This window comes from Nerophis lumbriciformis, linkage group LG39 (assembly GCF_033978685.3).
Source record: "Nerophis lumbriciformis linkage group LG39, RoL_Nlum_v2.1, whole genome shotgun sequence".
Taxonomy (NCBI): domain Eukaryota; kingdom Metazoa; phylum Chordata; class Actinopteri; order Syngnathiformes; family Syngnathidae; genus Nerophis; species Nerophis lumbriciformis.
In genome coordinates, this window is record NC_084586.2 from 13325570 (window position 1) to 13347500 (window position 21931).

At 38.3% G+C, this 21931-nt stretch overlaps 1 protein-coding gene across 1 annotated transcript in view; it reads left to right on the forward strand.

Moving 5' to 3' along the window:
- The window catches only part of glud1b (glutamate dehydrogenase 1b), a 35817-nt gene extending 17561 nt beyond the window's left edge, over positions 1–18256 (forward strand). Inside the window, exons 5-13 of the mRNA XM_061932098.2 lie at positions 277–371; positions 4695–4874; positions 8964–9101; positions 9188–9325; positions 13912–13992; positions 14068–14191; positions 14269–14360; positions 14436–14498; positions 17585–18256. Coding sequence (XP_061788082.1) covers positions 277–371; positions 4695–4874; positions 8964–9101; positions 9188–9325; positions 13912–13992; positions 14068–14191; positions 14269–14360; positions 14436–14498; positions 17585–17704 — 1031 coding nt within the window. The 3' untranslated portion in view covers positions 17705–18256. The remainder of the gene's footprint in view (positions 1–276; positions 372–4694; positions 4875–8963; positions 9102–9187; positions 9326–13911; positions 13993–14067; positions 14192–14268; positions 14361–14435; positions 14499–17584) is intronic.
- The last annotated feature ends 3675 nt before the right edge of the window (positions 18257–21931 follow it).

Below are 21931 nucleotides of genomic sequence, written 5' to 3' on the forward strand. Positions count from 1 at the left end.
GGCTCTGAAATCCTGGCACGTTTTTAATGGCTGCCATTATTTCAAGCAGCCAGCAGGCAAAGTAAAACACACTCACTCACGCAGAGGCATGCGATCCATCATTGCTCAGACTGCGCCCCTCCCCCACCTCATTCCAGCAACCTCGCCTCTTGTTTTTGGACCGTGCTCTGGAACAGTTTTTTTGATCATAGAATTGTTGAAGTGGTTTAGAATCCTCCTGATGTATTATCTTCATACATGTGGATCTGCTGTTTCTAACCATCTAAACTTCACCAGGACCCGGCATCGACGTCCCGGCTCCAGACATGAGCACAGGCGAGCGGGAAATGTCGTGGATCGCCGACACGTACGCCAACACCATCGCACACACTGTGAGTTCTCCACACATAAGCACTTCGACTCAGACTCTCTTTTTTTTGCCCCTTTTTTCATAAACACGAAGTGGAAGGAGTGAGTCACACGCGACCACGAGTTTCCTGCCTCTCCCTTCTCGCCAGAGCAAACATTCCGCTCTCTCTCGTTTTCTCCAAAGCAGCTTTGTTGTCCTCATCACAAGTTCATCAGACATCAATAATGCACTAAATAGGCAAACACTCACTGAATTAATTAATGTAACCTCTTAAGGCCCAAGCTGTTTGTTTACATGCTTTATTTTATATCTCTTTGCTATTTGGGCTTATTGGACCCTATTTAGAATAAAAACTAAGAATCATCTTTTGATATGATGTACTTAGTCCATAAGTACACAAACGTGTACTTCATGTTTAGTGACATGCTAATTCTTTTTTTTTTTACACTTTTTTTTTTCCAAATTCCATTGTATGTTATATTCTTCTGACACCACCAGGTGGCAGTATAAGTGTCCACATAAGCAGCCATAAGACCCCAATTCAGTAGTGTACACAATTTTGGAAATAAGAGCTAAAAGGTGCTGTCCACGCATGTGGCCACTAAGCCTTTAGATCAGTGGTTCTTAACGTTGTTGGAGGTACCGAACCCCACCAGTTTCATATGCGCATTCACCGAACCCTTTAGTGAAAAATAAAATGTTTTTTTTTTTTTCAAATTTAAGACAAATTTATATGTTTTTGGTAACATTTTAGTATGTGGAACATATTCTAAGTAACAAAGACTTAATTTAGAGTTATTTGGACATTAAGGGAACATATTCTACCGGTAAGTAATAAAGACTTAATTTAGAGTTATTTGGACACTAGGGTAACATATTCTAAGTAACAAAGACTTAATTTACAGTTATTTAGACACTAGGGGAACATATTCTAAGTAACAAAGACTTAATTTAGAGTTATTTGGACACTAGAGGAACATATTCTAAGTAACAAAGACTTAATTTAGAGTTATTTGGACACTAGGGGAACATATTCTAAGTAACAAAGACTTAATTTAGAGTTATTTGGACACTAGAGGAACATATTCTAAGTAACAAAGACTTAATTTAGAGTTATTTGGACACTAGGGGAACATATTCTAAGTAACAAAGACTTAATTTTGAGTTATTTGGACATTAGGGGAACATATTCTAAGTAATAAAGACTTAATTTAGAGTTATTTAGACACTAGGGGAACATATTCTAAGTAACAAAGACTTTATTTTGAGTTATTTAGACACTAGGGGAACATATTCTAAGTAACAAAGACTTAATTTACAGTTATTTGGACATTAGGGGAACATATTTTAAGTAACAAAGACTTAATTTAGAGTTATTTGGACACTAGAGGAACATATTCTAAGTAACAAAGACTTAATTTAGAGTTATTTAGACACTAGGGGAACATATTCTAAGTAACAAAGACTTTATTTTGAGTTATTTAGACACTAGGGGAACATATTCTAAGTAACAAAGACTTAATTTACAGTTATTTGGACATTAGGGGAACATATTTTAAGTAATAAAGACTTAATTTAGAGTTATTTGGTTAGGGTTAGGGTCAGGGTTAGGGTTATAATAAGGCCATGCCGAATAAGGCATTAATAAGTACTTAATGACTAGTTAAGAGCCAATATGTTACTAATTTGCATGTTAATAAGCAACTAATTAATGGTGAATATGTTCCCCATACTAAAGTGTTACTATGTTTTTTTTTACTGGTGCCCAAAATGAACCGTGCATGAACATCACCTTGTTCAAAGAACAAAACCAACACAGTGCATAAACTCACAACAAATTACACACCTGCAAATCAGTCAGCTGTTGTCGTATCCGTAATACGCCGATAGGGAGAAGTTTTTATTTACACGATGAGTCGGGTGTGTTTTGACCTCCACCGAACCCCTAAAGCCGACTCACCGAAGCCCTAGGGTTCGATCAAACCCAGGTTAAGAACCACTGCTTTAGAGGTTGCCGTTTGTTGGCCACAACATTAGGTACACCTGCACATTCTGTTGGAATGACAAACTACAACCGCCACAATAAACATTTAATGATTAAATGCTCCAATTAACACAAAGTCTCCTCCTGTGGCTGTAGAAAACCTGTTTTTTTTTTTTATTTGCTCCACAAGATGGCGCTAGCTGCAACAGAAAAAGTCTGTAATGTGCAGACGTACCTAATGAATTGTCATGTGTTCTGTTGGTCCAGATACCCTTGGCAGGCCTTTTGGAATGTTTCACACATTCCTGCTGGGGTATCTTGAGAGTAGAGCATTGTGGGTAGTGTGGAGTGACGCTGGGTCAGCCGAGCAAATGACCTCCCGAGTCGGATGTGTGTAACTCAAGCAGGGTGCAGTATCGCTCGTGAACACTGGGGGCACGGGGTTAGTTTGCTTTATTGCAGGGGTTTTTCGGGACCCAAACTTTTCCACGAAAGAGGGACCTTGGGCCCACTCAAATATTACCACTGAATTAGTGATATTATTATTTATATATATTATATTATATTATATTATTATTATTGATTTTATCGTACTCAATAATTTGATCCAACCTACTTAGTTAACAACCTTGTCAAATGACATGGAAGCATGTGCTAATCACAAAGATTGATTATTTACCACATTAACCTTAGGCCAAGTCGATTTAAAAAAATAAATAAATAAATAAATTTAAAAAAATAAAAGAATAAAAAAGATAAAAAATAAAATAATAATAATTAAATAAAATAAAAAAATAAAGTAAGTACTAACCAAAATATATTGCATGAAAAGGAACTTGTAACTGACGAAAAAAAAATTTGCTTACAATTATGTTGTGCTAAAATAATATTTATCATGTTTAATTAAACTGTCAATAAAGTTGATGTGCAAATAAAAATACACTTTCACCACTTTAGTCATAATTTTTGCGTTTAAAAAACGTCCGACTATAGCTCCAGACTTCTTCTGTTTGATATTGTCATTACTGCCACAAGTGGTAGAAAAGTGTATTACAACGGATGGTGTCTAAAGTCCAAAACTGTTCTGGAATAGAACATACAAGCGAAAAAGTAAAGAAAAAAATAAAACGAGCTCATTTCCAAAAATCGGACATGAAAACCAAACTGGCCGACGGCCGTATAAGATGATTGTTGTGCTTCCTGTCATGGTCATGTCTACACATTTCTTGGAAGATACGCCAAGTTTTTGGGTCTGCTAAAGCCTTCAAAAAATGTAGTTGGTGGTATCATAATACTACTAGTAAATATAAAAAATATCTCAAGGAGTTTAATTTAGGCAAGGCAAGTTTTTTTTTTGGTTTTTTTTTGGAGGGCAATTCAAAATGCTTTACAGAAATATATAAAATTATGTGAAAACGAATAAAATCCTAAAAAAATTATCCTCATTGAAAAAATTATGAATTAATCCAATTTGCTTTGTTACCTGTAACACAAAGCCAAGACGTGGATGTTTTGTTCAGCTAGTTCAGCATATATTGATTAACATTGTACTGGTTTTATTATCTTTTAAAGCAAAACATTTATCAAAATGGCCCTCACAGCCTTCAATTCTTCTGTATAACAATTAATATTTATATTAAGGGGGCACTTTCGGACCAACATTGGGCCTCGGTCCTATAGTTAAGAAACACTGTTCTATTTTTTTCCACTCTTTTTAAAAAATAAATTAATTTTAATGTCAGAATAATTGTATCTAAGTTCAATCAATCAATCAATCAATGTTTATTTATATAGCCCTAAATCACAAGTTATCACAAAACTTTGTGTTTCAACGAGTTCCCGGCGAGCAGACAAAAGCTGTCTTTGATCCTACCAAGAAGAAGGCTTGTAAAACTCCACTGTGTAGGATGGGAAGCAACATGAAGGTGTTCTGTTTCTTTGATGTAGTGTAATCCACAGAAAGATTTTGTCTTGACCCGAGTTCTACAAAGGGGAGAGGAAGCAGGACCAGACTCCCCTCCAGGCGACCTTTTCTTTGAAATGTTTTACGACCTTATCCTAGAACCGACCTTTTCTTTGAACTGTTCTGTAACAAAAGGCGATGGCTGTTTACGACCCCTGTCCCTTAGAAACGGCTGTTTCCATGTAATCAGGGAAAGTCCAAATAAAAGAGGAGGCGTACAATCTTTCGTCAGAGCGTGGTGAGGCTGTACAAAGAGTACAGTCCAGACGTCTCTCCTCTATTGAGCCAAATGTAATTCTGTCTCTGTTTAATTCCTTGCTTCTTGTCTTGTTTAATAGATGTCATCAGTGTTTGAACCTGATAGTTAACAAATGTCCTTTTTGTCTTTGTCTCAACAGGACATCAACGCGCACGCCTGCGTGACGGGAAAGCCCATCAGCCAGGGCGGCATCCACGGCCGCATCTCGGCCACCGGCCGCGGAGTCTTCCACGGCATCGAGAACTTCATCAACGAGGCGTCCTACATGAGCATGCTGGGCCTGACGCCCGGCTTCAAGGACAAGACCTTCATCGTCCAGGTCAGAACGTTTGACGGCGGTGCAAGTGTGTCTTTTAACTTTTAGTGTGCGTGTGTACGTGTGTGTCCTCACATTGTGGGAGGATTTACCATGGGGTGAAATGATGGAGGGTTCAGAAGCAATCAGGGTCGTGCCATCTGTTCGAAGCTGGCTGTGATGTCATCGTAGCAAGAAGAGCTTTTTCTCATTGTAGAAAAAGAAGTGATGTTTTCTGAAAAAGGAAGCACAGGGTTTCTATTTTTAGCCTCGAACAAGCGTTATAGCAATCTCAAAGCGGCACGTTTTTAATTCGTCACACAGTTTTGAGTGATTTTCTGTTCAATGAAAATAATAGGAAGCGCTCCCAGCAGATGATTGATGGTGTTTGGGATCAAAAAGATAATCCCTCGGTGTCGTGTGCGGATTAGATCTTCTTGCAGAGAATTAAGCGCCTTCTTCATCTCAGACAATAGGGCTTGAAAGTGTGACGAAGGGCTGTAACGCTTAGGTTTTTCACATGTAGCACCGTTGCTACTAAATGAAAAAAATTAGTAGTACATCAAATGTTTTGTAGCACAAATGAGGTTTAGGAGTAATATTACATGTCTTAGATATCACAATTTCATTATGGACACTCAAACACATGTGCACTTTTACAGTACATATAAACTACGGCTGTCAAAGTTAACGTGATAACGTTTTATCTATAAGTTCTAGAGATGTCCGATAATGGCTTTTTTGCCGATATTCCGATATTGTCCAATTATTAATTACCAATTCCAATATCAACCGATACCGATATATACAGTCGTGGAATTAACACATTATTATGCCTGAATTTGTTGTGATGCCCCGCTGGATGCATTAAACAATGTAACAAGGTTTTCCCAAAATAAATCAACTCAAGTTATGGGAAAAAATGCCAACATGGCACTGCCATATTTATTATTGAAGTCACAAAGTGCATTATTTTTTTTTTTACATGCCTCAAAACAACAGCTTGGAATTTGGGACATGCTCTCCCTGAGAGAGCATGAGGAGGTTGAGGTGGGCGGGGTTGAGGTGGTGGGTGTAAGGGGTAGCGGGTGTATAATGTAGCGTCCCGGAAGAGTTAGTGCTGCAAGGGGTTCTGGGTATTTGTTCTGTTTAGGGCTGCAACTAACGATTAATTTGATAACCGATTAATCTGTCGATTATTACTTTGATTAATCGATTAATAATCGGATAAAAAAGACAAACTACATTTCTATCCTTTCCAGTATTTTATTGGAAAAAAAACAGCATACTGGCACCATACTTATTTTGATTGTTTCTCAGCTGTTTGTACATGTTGCAGTTTATAAAAAAAATTAATAAATAAAAAAAACAAAAAAAATTACCTCTGCGCATGGCATAGATCCAACGAATCGATGACTAAATTAATCGCCAACTATTTTTATAATCTATTTTAATTGATTTAATCATTAGTTGTTGCAGCCCTAGTTCTGTTGTGTTTATGGTGTGTTACGGTGCAGATGTTCTCCCGAAATGTGTTTGTCATTCTTGTTTGGTGTGGGTTCACAGTGTGGCGCATATTTGTAACAGTGTTAAAGTTGTTTATACGGCCACCCTCAGTGTGACCTGTATGGCTGTTGACCAAGTATGCCTTGCATTCACTTGTGTGTGTGAAAAGCCGTAGATATTATGTGATTGGGCCAGCACGCAAAGGCAGTGCCTTTAAGGTTTATTGGCGCTCTGTACTTCTCCCTACGTCCGTGTACACAGCGGCGTTTTAAAAAGTCATACATTTTACTTTTTGAAACCGATACCGATAAATCCCGATATTACATTTTAAAGCAGAGGACACATTTCACCACACCTAGTGTGTGTGTGACAATCATTGGTACTTTAACTAAAATTTATCGGCCGATAATATTGGCAGTCCAATATTATTGGACATCCCTAATAAGTTCCTTTTTAATGGCAATCATTTTTTTAACACGCAATTAACGTTTTTGACCCTCGGCCCGTTCCGTAGTTTAGGAAAATGCGTAATGGCGTTCAGTTACTGTTGAGCCACAGGCTCCAAAATAGCTAGCAGAACTGCACAAAGAAAGGGGGACCTTACGGAAATCTCAGATCCAAAGCCTTGGCAAGTCGTTCTCCGGACAAGACAATTTTACCTTCAATCACCGTGAGACGACGACAATGGAGCGAACACTCAGCTTGGAGTGAGGAGAAGCTTCACGCCCATGTTTGGATTACAGTCAAGTGCATTAAAAACTTAAAATGTAGATTGTTACTTGAACTGCTTTTGTAAGATGGAATACAAACTCCACAGAAACAAAGACGGTAGAGAAGAAATCTAAAGTCACTTTTATCTGAGATTTTTGTCAAAACATGTCAAGTTTTTTCCTCATACCAATTACTTGCGTCCAGTTGGCGGCTTCACAATAATAGCGCTACGCTTTTGATTGATTGAGACTTGTATTAGTAGATTGCACAGTACAGTACATATTCTGTACAATTGACCACTAAATGGTAACACCCCAATAAGTTTTTCAACTTGTTTAAGTCGGGGTCCACGTTAATCAATTCATGGTAAGCTTCACATCCGGTTTAACCATCAAAACAACAAAAAAATCGCCTTACAATACAGGCCTGCTATTCTGTTGCTCTGTTATGTGATATTTCTACCTGAATGTTTTCTGGCAGATTGAAGATAAGTATTGTTGATATGAATGAAAAATACTTTCTGTCTTTGAACAATTTAGTCTTTTTCTTGGCTACCACTGAGACAACGTTTAGTACTGCAGGCATGCCTGCTACTGCCCTCTGCAGCCCACATCGTGTAATTACAGTTCAGTACACAATACTACCATCGCAATGGGACATTCTTATAACTAGAGATGTCCGATAAATGCTTTAAAATGTAATATCGGAAATTATCGGTATCTGTTTCAAAAAGTAAAATTTATGACTTTTTAAAACGCCGCTGTGTACACGGACGTAGAGAGAAGTACAGAGCGCCAATAAACCTTAAAGGCACTGCCTTTGCGTGCCGGCCCAATCACATAATATCTATGGCTTTTCACACACACAAGTGAATGTAAAGCATACTTGGTCAACAGCCATACAGGTCACACTGAGGGTGGCCGTATAAACAACTTTAACACTGTTACAAATATGCGCCGCACTGTGAACCCACACCAAACAAGAATGACAAACACATTTCGGGAGAACATCCGCACCGTAACACAACATAAGCACAACAGAACAAATATCCAGAACCCCTTGCAGCACTAACTCTTCCGGGACGCTACAATATACACCCCCCACTCCCCAACCCCGCCCACCTCACCCTCCTCATGCTCTCTCAGGGAGAGCATGTCCCAAATTCCAAGCTGCCGTTTTGAGACATGTTAAAAAAAAATAATGCACTTAATGACTTCAATAATAAATATGGCAGTGCCATGTTGGCATTTTTTTCCATAACTTGAGTTGATTTGTTTTGGAAAACATTGTTGCATTGTTTAATGCATCCAGCGGGGCATCACAACAAAATTAGGCATAATAATGTGTTAATTCCACGACTGTATATATCGGTATCGGTTGATATCGGAATCGGTAATAAAGAGTTGGACAATATCGGAATATCGGCAAAAAATCCATTATCGGACATCTCTACTTATAACCTGTTCTGGTTGATAAAACCTCTGCCTTGTTTTTAATGAATAGTTAGGCCTACCACGCTGATGTATGTTAATGTTGGTCGTTATGGTGGTACTTGGAGAGCCAAGTTTTTTTCTGAGGTGGTACTTGGTGTAAAAAGTTTGAGAAGCTCTGGTTTATATTGTGTGTTTTGCTGAATAAACTCGGTTAAAGTATTTCAGTGTGTGTGTATAACTACTTTTGAGAACTTTCAACAGTACCTTGATGGTGATAACTGTGATATGAGATCTTCATGTTTTAACATCCCTACTCCTATTATTACATAATCTAGCTGGAATTGATGTTTATTATTTATTTATATGGAACAAAGAGTTCCATGTGTGTCCACAAGGGGGCGCCAGAGTGACAGAGGTGTTACAGGCATCCATCATGGGACTCCTGTGTATGTGTGCACCGCAGGGTTTTGGTAACGTGGGTCTGCACTCCATGAGGTACCTGCACAGGTACGGAGCCAAGTGCGTGGGCGTGGGCGAGATCGACGGCTCCATCTACAACCCAGACGGCATCGACCCCAAGCAGCTGGAGGACTACAAGCTGGTATAGCCCTGTATTATTTCCCGCCCCTGCGTTGCCATGACGACCCACCCAATCCCACTCAAGAGTGTCGTTTGACTTTTCCGCAGCAACACGGCACCATCGTGGGCTTCCCAGGTGCCAAGCCTTACGACGCCAACATCCTGGAAGCCGACTGCCACATCCTGATCCCGGCCGCCGGGGAGAAGCAGCTGACTCGTCACAACGCCCCCAAAATCAAGGCTAAGGTGAATGGAAGGTTTACCTCTGCTGGAACACTTTTATAGGGCTACGCCCCCTCTGACTGACATACGCGCTTGCTAAAATAACCGAAACGAGACATAAAGTGCGGGGGATGATGAATTTTTTAAGCTATGGCAGATTTTGATACGTTTAACATTTTTATAAGTTACTTTGGGTAAATATGGCTATACTTTTATTTTGAAGCTTACTTTGCCCCAAACAGGAAGCCAAAGTGTGCATGTTTTAATTCTGTTTCCCACTTTTTTTTCTTTTTTTTTAAATTAACAGTAACTTCACATTTTTAGTTGCCATAAGTGGTATAACGCGTGTGTTGACGTCGACTTAAGTCAGCCCTTTTTTTAGTGTTTATAACACTCAATCTCAAGGCCAAAGCAAAAACCAGGAAATAATATGCGTCAAAGTATTTCATCTTTTTATTTCCATTTTGACTAAAAAAAAACCGCACCAAATTTTATCACACATTTTAAACCTGTTTTTTTGTCAAAATGAAGACAAATGCTTTCAGTGTTTCCCCCAGAAATTTTTTTAGTTAAGGTGGTGACTCTCCAGGTGGAGGGGACCGGGGTAAGGGTGGGTGTAAGGATGGATGTAACTCGGCCTGTCGCCATCACGTCTCCACCTCGTCGCTGCCACCACAGCCTAAGGGGGCAATAGACTACAGACTGTGGTGAAGTAGGCCGGCTTCGTCGCGTGAAGAAGCCTACAACTTTTGGTTGTGGTTTCCGCTCCATTTGCTGAATGGCGATTATACGATTAATATCTAAATTTTTTTTCCGTAAAGTAAAAACAAAACAGTCTTAGTTACCTGAGATACTAAGTACGTCATTATTATGAAGTCAAAATAATGACAAAATAATGGCTTACTAAGTCAAAATAATGTCTTACAGAGTCAAATGAATGATTTTGTGTTAGCCTGTGTTTGCAATAAGGGTTTGAAAAAATGAGTTAAAAGTGGGGCCACATGCTGACATATGTTCAACTCATCATGCTTAATTTATGACAGCATTTGGGAAGCCTGTAGTTGATTTTTATTATGTAAATGTTATATTTGTATCAACATGTGATAGCAGGGACCCTGCCATTCAAAACTAAGCTGCTACATTACTAATGATCAGAGGTGGGTAGAGTAGCCAGAAATTGTACTCAAGTAAGAGTACTGTTACTTTAGAGATTTATTACTCAAGTAAAAGTAATGAGTAGTCACCCAAATATTTACTTGAGTAAAAGTAAAAAGTATGTTGTGAAAAAACTACTCAAGTACTGAGTAACTGATGAGTAACATACACACACATATCATATATATATATATATATATATATATATATATACACATACATTGATATATACAGTATATCATTTATATTTATTTATTTTGCCGTTTTTGTTTACATGTTAAAGGTGTTTTAATGAATATACATGCATGTTTAACACATATAGATTCCTTTCTTTAATGAAGACAAGAATATAAGTTGGTGTATTACCTGATTCTGATGACTTGCATTGATTGTAATCAGACAGCAGTGCTTAACGTCCACGTTTTCAAATGCAGGAGAAAAAAAGTTCCTCCTTTCTGTCTAATACCACATGAAAGTGGTTGGTTTTTGGTATCTTATTTGTCCAGCTTCCATATTCGTTTTCACACACTTTACAAGAAATACATTGGCGGCAAATTCCGTAGCTTGCTAGCTTGTTTGCGCTGGCTTTCGGAGACTCTTAGTTTGAAAGCGCAGGCGCGATGGAGCGGCACTTTTATTGTGAAGACAGGAACTGTGCAGTCAGTCTTTAGGCTTGTGACGGGATGTACGTTTGAAATAAAAAAGTGTCTTTTTTCCTTCACACTTTTGATTGATTGATTGAAACTTGTATTAGTAGATTGCACAGTACAGTACATATTCCGTACAATTGACCACTAAATGGTAACACCCCAATAAGTTTTTCAACTTGTTTAAGTCAGGTCATGTGACCACCTGGCTCTGTTTGATTGGTCCAACGTCACCAGTGACTGCATCTGATTGGTGGAACGGAGTCAAACGTCACTAGTGACTGCATTTTATTGGTGGAACGGAGTGAAACGTCACCAGTAAGGCAGGCACTTTGAAGGTCTGTCAGACAGACCAAAACAAACAAAGCATGCATTAACAGATCGATAAAAATTAGTAGCGAGTAGCGAGCTGAATGTAGATAAAAGTAGCAGAGTAAAAGTAGCGTTCCTTCTCTATAAATATACTTAAGTAAAAGTAAAAGTATGTTGCATTAAAACTACTCTTAGAAGTACAATTTATCCCAAAAGTTACTCAAGTAGATGTAACGGAGTAAATGTAGCGCGTTACTACCCACCTCTGCTAATGATTAATATAACTATAGCTGAAAAAATAGTACAATAGCAATAGGAGAGACTATTCATCCCTGAACACCATGGAGTTCATGTAGGCTTGATGATGCAGTTACATTATTATATCAACTATCAGAGACAGAAACTGATCATTTAACAAAATTTCCTTTTTTGCTGCTTCAACACAGCTCAATCAACACAGAAAAAGGTCAAGTGAAATTACTTAATCGTTAACTGTAGGTCAATAATGCCTGTCCTTCTCTCAGACAGGGCTTTGCTGTTCGTAACGCACGCACACACACACACCGCACAGTGAGCTAACGTTACGCTAAAAGCTAATTAGCCTTCACCTTAAGGACTGCGAGCGAGCTGAGTTGCCGCTTATGTTTGTAGAACGTCAACGGGCTCATAGTGATGTTACTAGTAGTTGACTTGGAAGTGTTTATTATAATTTGGGGAGAGTCCGCTGCATTATGCTCACCTGCTAAACAACTTTCGGCTCACTCCACCGTCTCTCCTCTCTGCCTGCCTCTGTCGTGAGCACTGACTCCATGCGCTCTGAATACTCACTGCTGATTGGCTGTTGCATGCGCTCTGAATACTCACTGCTGATTGGCTGTTACCGCTCTGCGTGTAACCAATCAGATGGTTGTGTGGGTGGGACAATGCTGGGTGCTGCAGAGACGTACTGACAGAGGCAGAGGCAGAACTAAGCGGAGCAGCTTGTTAAAGGGGAACATTATCACCAGACCTATGTAAGCGTCAATATATACCTTGATGTTGTAGAAAAAAAGACCATATATTTTTTTTAACCGATTTCCGAACTCTAAATGGGTGAATTTTGGCGAATTAAACGCCTTTCTATTATTCGCTCTCGGAGCGTGACGTCACATCGGGAAGCAATCGGCCATTTTCTCAAACACCGAATCAAATCAGCTCTGTTATTTTCCGTTTTTTCGACTGTTTTCCGTACCTTGGAGACATCATGCCTCATCGGCGTGTTGTCGGAGGGTGTAACAACACGAACAGGGACGGATTCAAGTTGCACCAGTGGCCCAAAGATGCGAAAGTGGCAAGAAATTGGACGTTTGTTCCGCACACTTTACCGACGAAAGCTATGCTACGACAGAGATGGCAAGAATGTGTGGATATCCTGCGACACTCAAAGCAGATGCATTTCCAACGATAAAGTCAAAGAAATCTGCCGCCAGACCCCCATTGAATCTGCCGGAGTGTGTGAGCAATTCAGGGACAAAAGACCTCGGTAGCACGACAAGCAATGGCGGAGGTTTGTTCCCGCAGACGAGCGAGCTAAACCCCCTGGATGTCTTGGCTCACACCGTCCCTTATGCCACCGAAGATGATCAAGAGAAGAATATCGACCCTAGCTTCCCTGGCCTGCTGACATCAACTCCAAAACTGGACAGATCAGCTTTCAGGAAAAGAGCGCGGATGAGGGTATGTCTACAGAATAAATTAATTGATGAAAATTGGGCTGTCTGCACTCTCAAAGTGCATGTTGTTGCCAAATGTATTTCATATGCTGTAAACCTAGCTCATAGTTGTTAGTTTCCTTTAATGCCAAACAAACACATACCAATCGTTGGTTAGAAGGCGATCGCCGAATTCGTCCTCGCTTTCTCCCGTGTCGCTGGCTGTCGTGTCGTTTTCGTCGGTTTCGCTTGCATACGGTTCAAACCGATATGGCTCAATAGCTTCAGTTTCTTCTTCAATTTCGTTTTCGCTACCTGCCTCCACACTACAACCATCCGTTTCAATACATGCGTAATCTGTTAAGCCGCTTAAGCCGCTGAAATCCGAGTCTGAATCCGAGCTAATGTCGCTATACCTTGCTGTTCTATCCGCCGTGTTTGTTTGTGTTGGCATCACTATGTCACAGGAAAATGGACGGGTGTTTATAACGATGGTTAAAATCAGGCACTTTTAAGCTTTGCGTGATGGGTAAAAATTTTAAAAAAACTTCGAAAAATAAAATAAGCCACTGGGAACTGATTTTTAATGGTTTTAACCCCTCTGAAATTGTGATAATGTTTCCCTTTAAGACTTTAGTTTAGGCGGCGCCTCTTTGTTGTTAAGGCGGCCGCCTTAACAACAAAGCGCTGCGGGAAACCCTGACTTTAATATCCACTTGACATATGATTTCAAAGCAAGTTACCCATAAAATTGTACAGAAGAACTTCAACACGACCGACATGTGAACCTTTTTGTCCGCTGCAGATCATCGCCGAGGGCGCCAACGGTCCGACGACCCCCGACGCCGACAAGGTGTTCTTGGCCAACAAAGTCATGGTCATCCCGGTGAGACTCCCCACTGAGAAGGCAATAAGCCACGTAAAAGTACAAGCGCATGTCTGACGCTGGCTCCCCCTGCAGGACATGTACCTCAACGCCGGTGGCGTGACGGTGTCTTATTTCGAGTGGCTGAAGAATCTCAACCACGTCAGCTACGGACGCCTGACCTTCAAATACGAGCGAGACTCCAACTACCACCTGCTCAGTGAGTACAAGACCAGGTCCCCCGCGGACGCCGCCCTTTTTGCCGCCGCCCTTAACACTTCTCTGCCCGCCTTCTAGTGTCCGTGCAGGAGAGTCTGGAGAGGAAGTTCGGCAAGCAGGGAGGACCCATCCCCGTCGTGCCCACCGCCGACTTCCAGGCGAGGGTCGCTGTAAGTAACTTTAAACAAAAGTACCATTGATTTACCGCACAGCTTTTGGTCACATGACTTTGACATGTGGTGCAGGGTGCCTCTGAGAAGGACATCGTTCACTCTGGTCTGGCCTACACCATGGAGAGATCTGCCAGGGTAAGATGATGTCATCACACGTGTTCCTGAATAAATATGCTTTATTGATCACACAAAGGGAAGCAATAATAATAATAGCTTACATTTATATTGCGTCTTTCTTTATACCATTGACAAATTTTGACCTAAAACATATTTTTTTTCATGTATCCTATGGGTTAAAAGAAACATAATAGAAAAAAAGAAAAAGCAATGAAAAATATTTTCTTTTTTTTTTTTTGTTTACACTTTGCTCACTTCTAGCATAATGTTAAGAGTTGTTTGGCTCCAGTAACAGCGGTGGTACATTGTCGCCCTCTAGTGGTACTCAGGACAAGTGCAGATTTTTTTAAATGAGAAAAATAGAATTAAATACATAAACATACCGTATTTTTCGGACTATAAGTCACAGTTTTTTTCCATAGTTTGGCCGGGCTCCAGTGCGACTTATATATGGTTTTTTCCTTTTTATTATGCATTTTTGGCAGGTGCGACTTATACTCCGAAAAATACGGTAATTTTTTTACTAAAATACATGGTAAACTATAAAAAGAATGTATGTATACTACCATCTGGTGGTACTCAGGAACACTGCACATTGTTTTTTTTTTTTGTATAAAAAAAAAAAAATAGAATTAGGAAAAATAAATGTGCATTTTTACAAAACACATTTTTAAATCAAATGTAATAATAAAATACATGGTAAAATAAAAATAAAAATAATTGCATGTATACTACCATCTGGTGGTACTAAGGAACAATGCAAATTGTTTTTTTGTATTTTTATTTTATTTTTTCTAATTTAAAAAATGGAATTATTAAATGTACATTTTAAAAATAAAATGTAATAAAATACATTGTAAAATTTAAAACGAATGTATGTATAGTGTACTGTATTTTTCGGAGTATAAGTCGCACCGGCCGAAAATGCACAATAAAGAAGGAAAAAAACATAAGTTGCACTGGAGTATAAGTCGCATTTTTTGGGGAAATTTATTTGATAAAAGCCAACACCAAGAATAGACATTTGAAAGGCAATTTAAAATAAATAAAGAATAGTGAACAACAGGCTGAATAAGTGTACGTTATATGAGGCATAAATAACCAACTGGTATGTTAACGTAATATATTATGGTAAGAGTCATTCAAATAACTATAACATATAGAACATGCTATACGTTTAACAAACAATCTGTCACTCCTAATCGCTAAATCCCATGAAATCTTATACGTCTAGTCTCTTACGTGAATGAGATAAATAATATTATTTGATATTTTACGGTAATGTGTTAATCATTTCACACATAAGTCGCTCCTGAGTATAAGTCGCACCCCCGGCCAAACTATGAAAAAAAACTGCGACTTATAGTCCGAAAAATACGGTAAATTATATTATTTTATATTTTACGGTAATGTGTTAATAATTTCACACATAAATCGCTCCAGATTATAAGTCGCACCCCCGGCCAAACTATGAAAAAAAACTGCGATTTATAGTCCGAAAGATACGGTATGCTTGGTAGAAAACAGTCAAACGCAAAGCAAGGTTCCACTCTTCCATAATGTGCTAGCTTGATGCTCATTTCCATTGGATTTGCCATAGACAGGCTACTATTAACATTAGCGATTTCACATGGCGATTTAGACTCCTCCAAATTTGGTAATGAAAACTACAACTACGACGAATGTGGCAATCAAACAGCTGCTGTGTAATAAGTACCGTATTTTCCGCACCATAAGGCGCCCTGGGTTAAAAGCCGCGCCTTCAATGAACGGCATATTTCAAAACTTTGTCCACCTATAAGCCGCCCGGTGTTGTAAGCTGCATCTAACTGCGCTAAAGGAATGTCAAAAAAACAGTCAGATAGGTCAGTCAAACTTTAATAATATATTAAAAACCAGCGTTCTAACAACTCTGTTCACTCCCAAAATGTACGCAAATGTGCAATCACAAACATACGTATATCAACATGGACAGAGCTGCGTGAAAAAAGCCACCCGGCCTCTTCGCGTAAACTTAAACTTACCTTAACCACTCGCTCATCTTTTCTTCATCCATCCCTTCGAGTTAGCTTTTATGATGACGCCGGCTGGAAAGGCTGGAAAGGTCTCTTTTGGCAAGGTCTTCCTTTTGAATATCACCATGGGTGGAAGTTTCTGGCCATTAGCATGGCAAGCTAGAACCACAGTGAAGGATGACTTCTCATTCCCTGTGGTGCGAATATTCACCGTACGTGCTCCAGTTGCTGTGAAATAATAATCCGTGTGCGGATGGAGAGATTGCGTCTTTTCATGAACCGGATCCCGGTCGCTTAGTAGGAGCCATTTTGTGGTCTTTACAGATGTAAACACACAAAGGAAATGAAACGTACGGTGATATCCGCGCTCTTTTTCTTCTTCTACGCGGGCGGGTGGTTGCTTACAGTAGAAGAAGAAGCGCTTCCTGTTCTATGGGGGCGGGTGCTTACCTTGGCGGTTGCTTGCGTAGAAGAAGAAGCGCTTCCTGTTCTACCGGGAAAAAAGATGGCGGCTGTTTACCGAAGTTGCGAGATCGAAACTTTATGAAAATGAATCGTAATATTAATCCATATATAAAGCGCACCTGGTTAAAAGCCGCACTGTCAGCTTTTGAGTAAATTTGTGGTTTTTAGGTGCCGCTAATAGTGCGGAAAATACGGTACTAATACTTATAGTATGAATACTTTTTAGGGCGCAACATAACACGTTCAGCTTCCTGGAAAAAGCTACTTTCCTAGTTCGAAAACATAGCATAGATAGCCTATTACGGTACTGCCACCTAATGTCTTGGAAGTGCAATTGCATTGCAAATGACTCGAGTGTCTAAACAGCTCATTTTTAAATGTTACATTAAACATTTATTTTTTTTAATCAAACAATTAACATTTATGAACACACCAAAGTAAGTAAATACATGTTAATTCACAGCTAAAAATCACAAAGGTGACTTACAACAATTTGAGTACCGATACCGGGAATCGGTCCCTTATCGGTTCAAGTGTGAACGCGACCCCTCCCTAATGTTTTGACTTCTTTTCAAGTTTTTTGCAAAAAATGTCGACGTTTGTGTTGACTCGCTCCCTCTGCAGCAAATCATGCGCACGGCCGCCAAGTACAACCTGGGCCTGGACCTGCGGACGGCCGCCTACGTCAACGCCATCGAGAAGGTTTTCAAGGTCTACAACGAGGCCGGGCTCACCTTCACATAAGCACGCTTACTTAACTCCCTCATAGTCGTCTGCCCCTCCAAAGCCTCCACAACATATCACAGCGTCTGCGGCCATGCTGCTCTTTGCTTAGATCGCTTGGGAAAAAAAATCCCCCAAAAAAACAAAGTAGACGCTGCCTCCTCGCCTTGTAATAAACCGTCTTTGTTTCCCCGCGTAGAAACAGCAAGTTCGAACAAACATGTCCGTCATGTCCTATTTTGATGTTTTTTTTGTGAGTGTGTGGTTTTGAGCCCACAACACTGCAGATGCCTTAAAGATTAAAAGGAAACTTTTCATTTTGTCATAAAAAAAAAAAAATCATTACTTTCCTTTTTTTTTTGTTTTTTTTTTTGAGTTACACTACGCAGCTTTTTTTTCCTCCTGCCGGCAAAGGAAGCGGACCTGGTTGGTGCCTTTGCTCTACCACCCCCCGCCTCCATATACTGTATCCTGTTTTAACCGTCCACTTCCTCGTCTTGAAATGAAGGAAATGACCTTTTATTTGTATTTTATTCCTTTCTTTTTTTTTGGGAAAACAATAAAATGTAAAAAAAAAAAAAAAAAAAAAAAGATCCTGAAGTTGATTTATTTGGGCAGTTGACTTTTAAAATAATTTGATGAAAACTACAATTCTTAAACAGGAATCCATGAATACAAAATGTTAAGGCATTATATACATTTTAAAGAACATTTTTCTATATACTGTGCTCAGTAAAAAGTGTTAATTAAAATAGTGATTGGCAATTGCATTACAAATATTAACTTTAAAAAAAAAATGTGTCAACACAAAAAGTTAGATTTTTTTTTTAAGTAATATATGTTTCTGAAATCATGATTAATTAAAGCTGCAGGCAGCATTGGTCGGGCCCGCGTATTTGGCAGGTGCTAGTCCTAAGTGTCCCAATACTTTTGTCTACTTTTAGTCTGAAGTGTCCCAAGACTTTTGTCTAGTGTACCTACCTTGTCTGCATTGTGTGGGCATGTTGGTTCTTCCTGCTTTTGAGCAGCCATCTTAAAAAAACAGCAGCGCAGCAGCATCAGAGCAGCGGGTCTTTGAAGGGTCATAAAATCAAAACCGGAGCAGGTATTAAAAAGCTGTTCTATACTTTTATACACAAGGGTTCAATCTCTCTCCTGTGTTAGTTTGAAGCCTAAACGACAAACGCGCTCAGACGAGATAGATTTTGAAGGAAGGTGACCGGTTTTTACAAAAATGTTGTTTTGAAGGGGGAATAGCAAACTTCCTGTTGATTTTTGCTGGGGGTTGTCAATGTATGAAATGTAGGTCTAAGTGAGACCTACATTGAGGTTTTTGTTTCATGTCTCTCCGACCTTCCCAGTGGGAGTTACAGGCAGTTTTGTCATTTTTTTCTTCCGAGGAACAGTTTTTTCTCCGTTTTATTAAAAAATTGCTCTAGAGCGCAATTTTTAACTTTGGGGTTAGGTTTCTTTATTAGATCGCAATTTCTGCTAGTCCTGATGTGTGTGTTCAGTTCGGTGAGTTTTGAAGCATGTTAAGGGGGTCAAATTACAGCTCAAAGAGGCAAAAGTGACTGTTTTTAGTACATTTTTGTCTTGAAGGGGGAATTGCCAACTTCCTGTTGATTTTTGCCCGAGGAAATTAATTAATGAAAAGTAGGGCTAAGTGAGCCCTACATAGAGGTTTTTGTTTCATGTCTCTACAACATTCGTACTGGGAGTTATAAGCAGTTTTCTTTCTAGGGGGCGCTAGAGCGCAATTTTGAGTTTTGGGGTTAGTTTTTTTTTATTAAAAGACCATTTTCGCAGGTCCTGATGTGTGGGTCAAATATGGTGAGTTTTGAAGCATGTTAAGTGGGTCAAATTAGTGCTCAAAGAGGCGGCGGAATAATAATAAAACCTTATAAAAACAATAGGTCCTTATGTCCCATTGTAAAAGGACTCCCGTTGGGATTCCTTTTACAATGGGCCATGCGGGCCCTAAAAATGTAAAAAAAATTACATATTTTTTGTCTTCATAAATAAAACATTTAAGTGTTCATATCGTGTTTTGTTTTCATGAATAAAAATGGTTCTGTTTTTATAATCAAAGTATATTGTTATTAATATAATGTAATTTACATTTGATTTTAAAGTGTCAGAAATGCTGCTAGTGTGCAAACAAAGATATTTATCTACATTTTCACTTACATTTTGGTCATTTAAGTTTTTGACTAAATCCCAACCAAGTAGTTGCATTAGACTACATATACACAGAGGTGGGTAGAGTAGCCAGAAATTGTACTCAAGAGTACTGTGACTTTAGAGATTTATTACTCAAAAGTAAGGAGTAGTCACCCAAATATTTACTTGGGTAAAAGTAAAAAGTATGTTGTGAAAAAACTACTCAAGTACTGAGTAACTGATGAGTAACCTGTTCGTTTAATGATGACGGCAACAAATAATGCAGAAAAACATAAAAATAGCAATGAGCAAATTCAGAGCCAGGAATATTTCTTAAGAAACTAAAACAATAATATATATTACATATGAATACATTAACATAAAAAAAATTAAGGCAAATTGAGCCACAATAACTTAACAGCACCATAGGCTCAGTAGGCGGAGATTACAAAGGAAAATAACAAGTTAGCCTTTACGCAAACCATAAACTGATAGGTGTGGGCTGCACCTGGGAACACACTGTGCACTTCTGATTGGTGTTTCTATGCGTGTGTGAGTGTGTGCGCGACTTTTTTGTGTTAAGATATATTTTTTAAATCAACAAATTTAACTATAAAGCACTTGTCTTGGCACAGGCAGGTAGCAGACACAAAAGTGCTAAATAATACATCAATAAGTTTGTAACAACAACATTGAGAGGTTAATGGTACAAATATTAATGATTAAGATAGAATACAAAAAAATAATAAAAGATCAGTAAAAAGCCTAATTAAAAAAGGGTCTTTTGCCTTTTTAATAGAAAAATCTTAACGTTCTCTTCAGTCCTGAGGCTCTCTGACTAGTGTTCCACAGGTGGGTCTTTGTTCTGGTATTTAGTAAAGCTAAAAGTCTGTGCCAGAAGACATCAGGATCCGTGAGGGTTGATACGGTAAAAGCAGGGCAGATTAATAAGGCCATTAAGACATTCAAAAACTAATAACCAAACTTTGAAATCAACCCTGAAGCGGACGGGGAGCCAATGCAGTGACTTTAAAACTGGTGTAATGTGCTCCCGTCCTCTTGTAATCATTGTAGACTTCTGATATTCTTTTTGGGAAGGCCAGAGAGCAGGACATTGAAATAAAAGCATGCTTTAGTGCCTCCTTGTGCTCATTGAAACCTTCAAATGTCTTAACTCTTGAGGCTAACCGTGGACACAATGAGTTCATTGAATAAAAATATCACTAAAACAGAGAGTAATTGCACTAATATTGTACTATACAAACTTTGAATTGTCTTGCCAAAGTGGCTAATTATACATTCAGGGTCCATTAAGTTTAAAAAAAACTTGCATTATAATTACATTTTTAAGTTTAAAAAAAAATTTCCTCATAGTTTTTAAATGTATTATTTTGTCATATTTTTAAATTGAATCTTATCGTAGATGCTAGTATTGTATAGAATTTCTCCATGAAAAAAAATACAAATACAGTATATATTGCAAGAACACTAACATTAGCATATACTGTGTGTGTGTGTGTGTGTGTATATATATATATAGTATATATATGTATATGTATATATACAGTATGTGTATATATATATATATACAGTATATATATATATATATATATACTGTGTGTATGTATGTATATATATATATATATGTGTGTATATGTATATATACAGTATAACATATGTACATATATACACTATATATGTATGTATATATGTGTGTATATATATACAATATATATATGTGAATATGTATGTGTATGTACTGTATGTATATATAAATATATGTATGTGTATATGTGTGTGTATGTATACATATATGTGTGTGTATGTACTGTATGTATATATAAATATATGTGTGTGCATGTATACATATGTGTGTGTATGTATGTATGTATATATATATATATATATATATATATATATATATATATATATATATATATATATATATATATATATATATATACATACACACATATGTGTGTATGTATAAATATACATGTGTGTGTATATGTACTGTGTGTATAAATATACATGTGTGTGTGTATATACATGTATATATATGTGTGTACATGTACTGTATGTGTA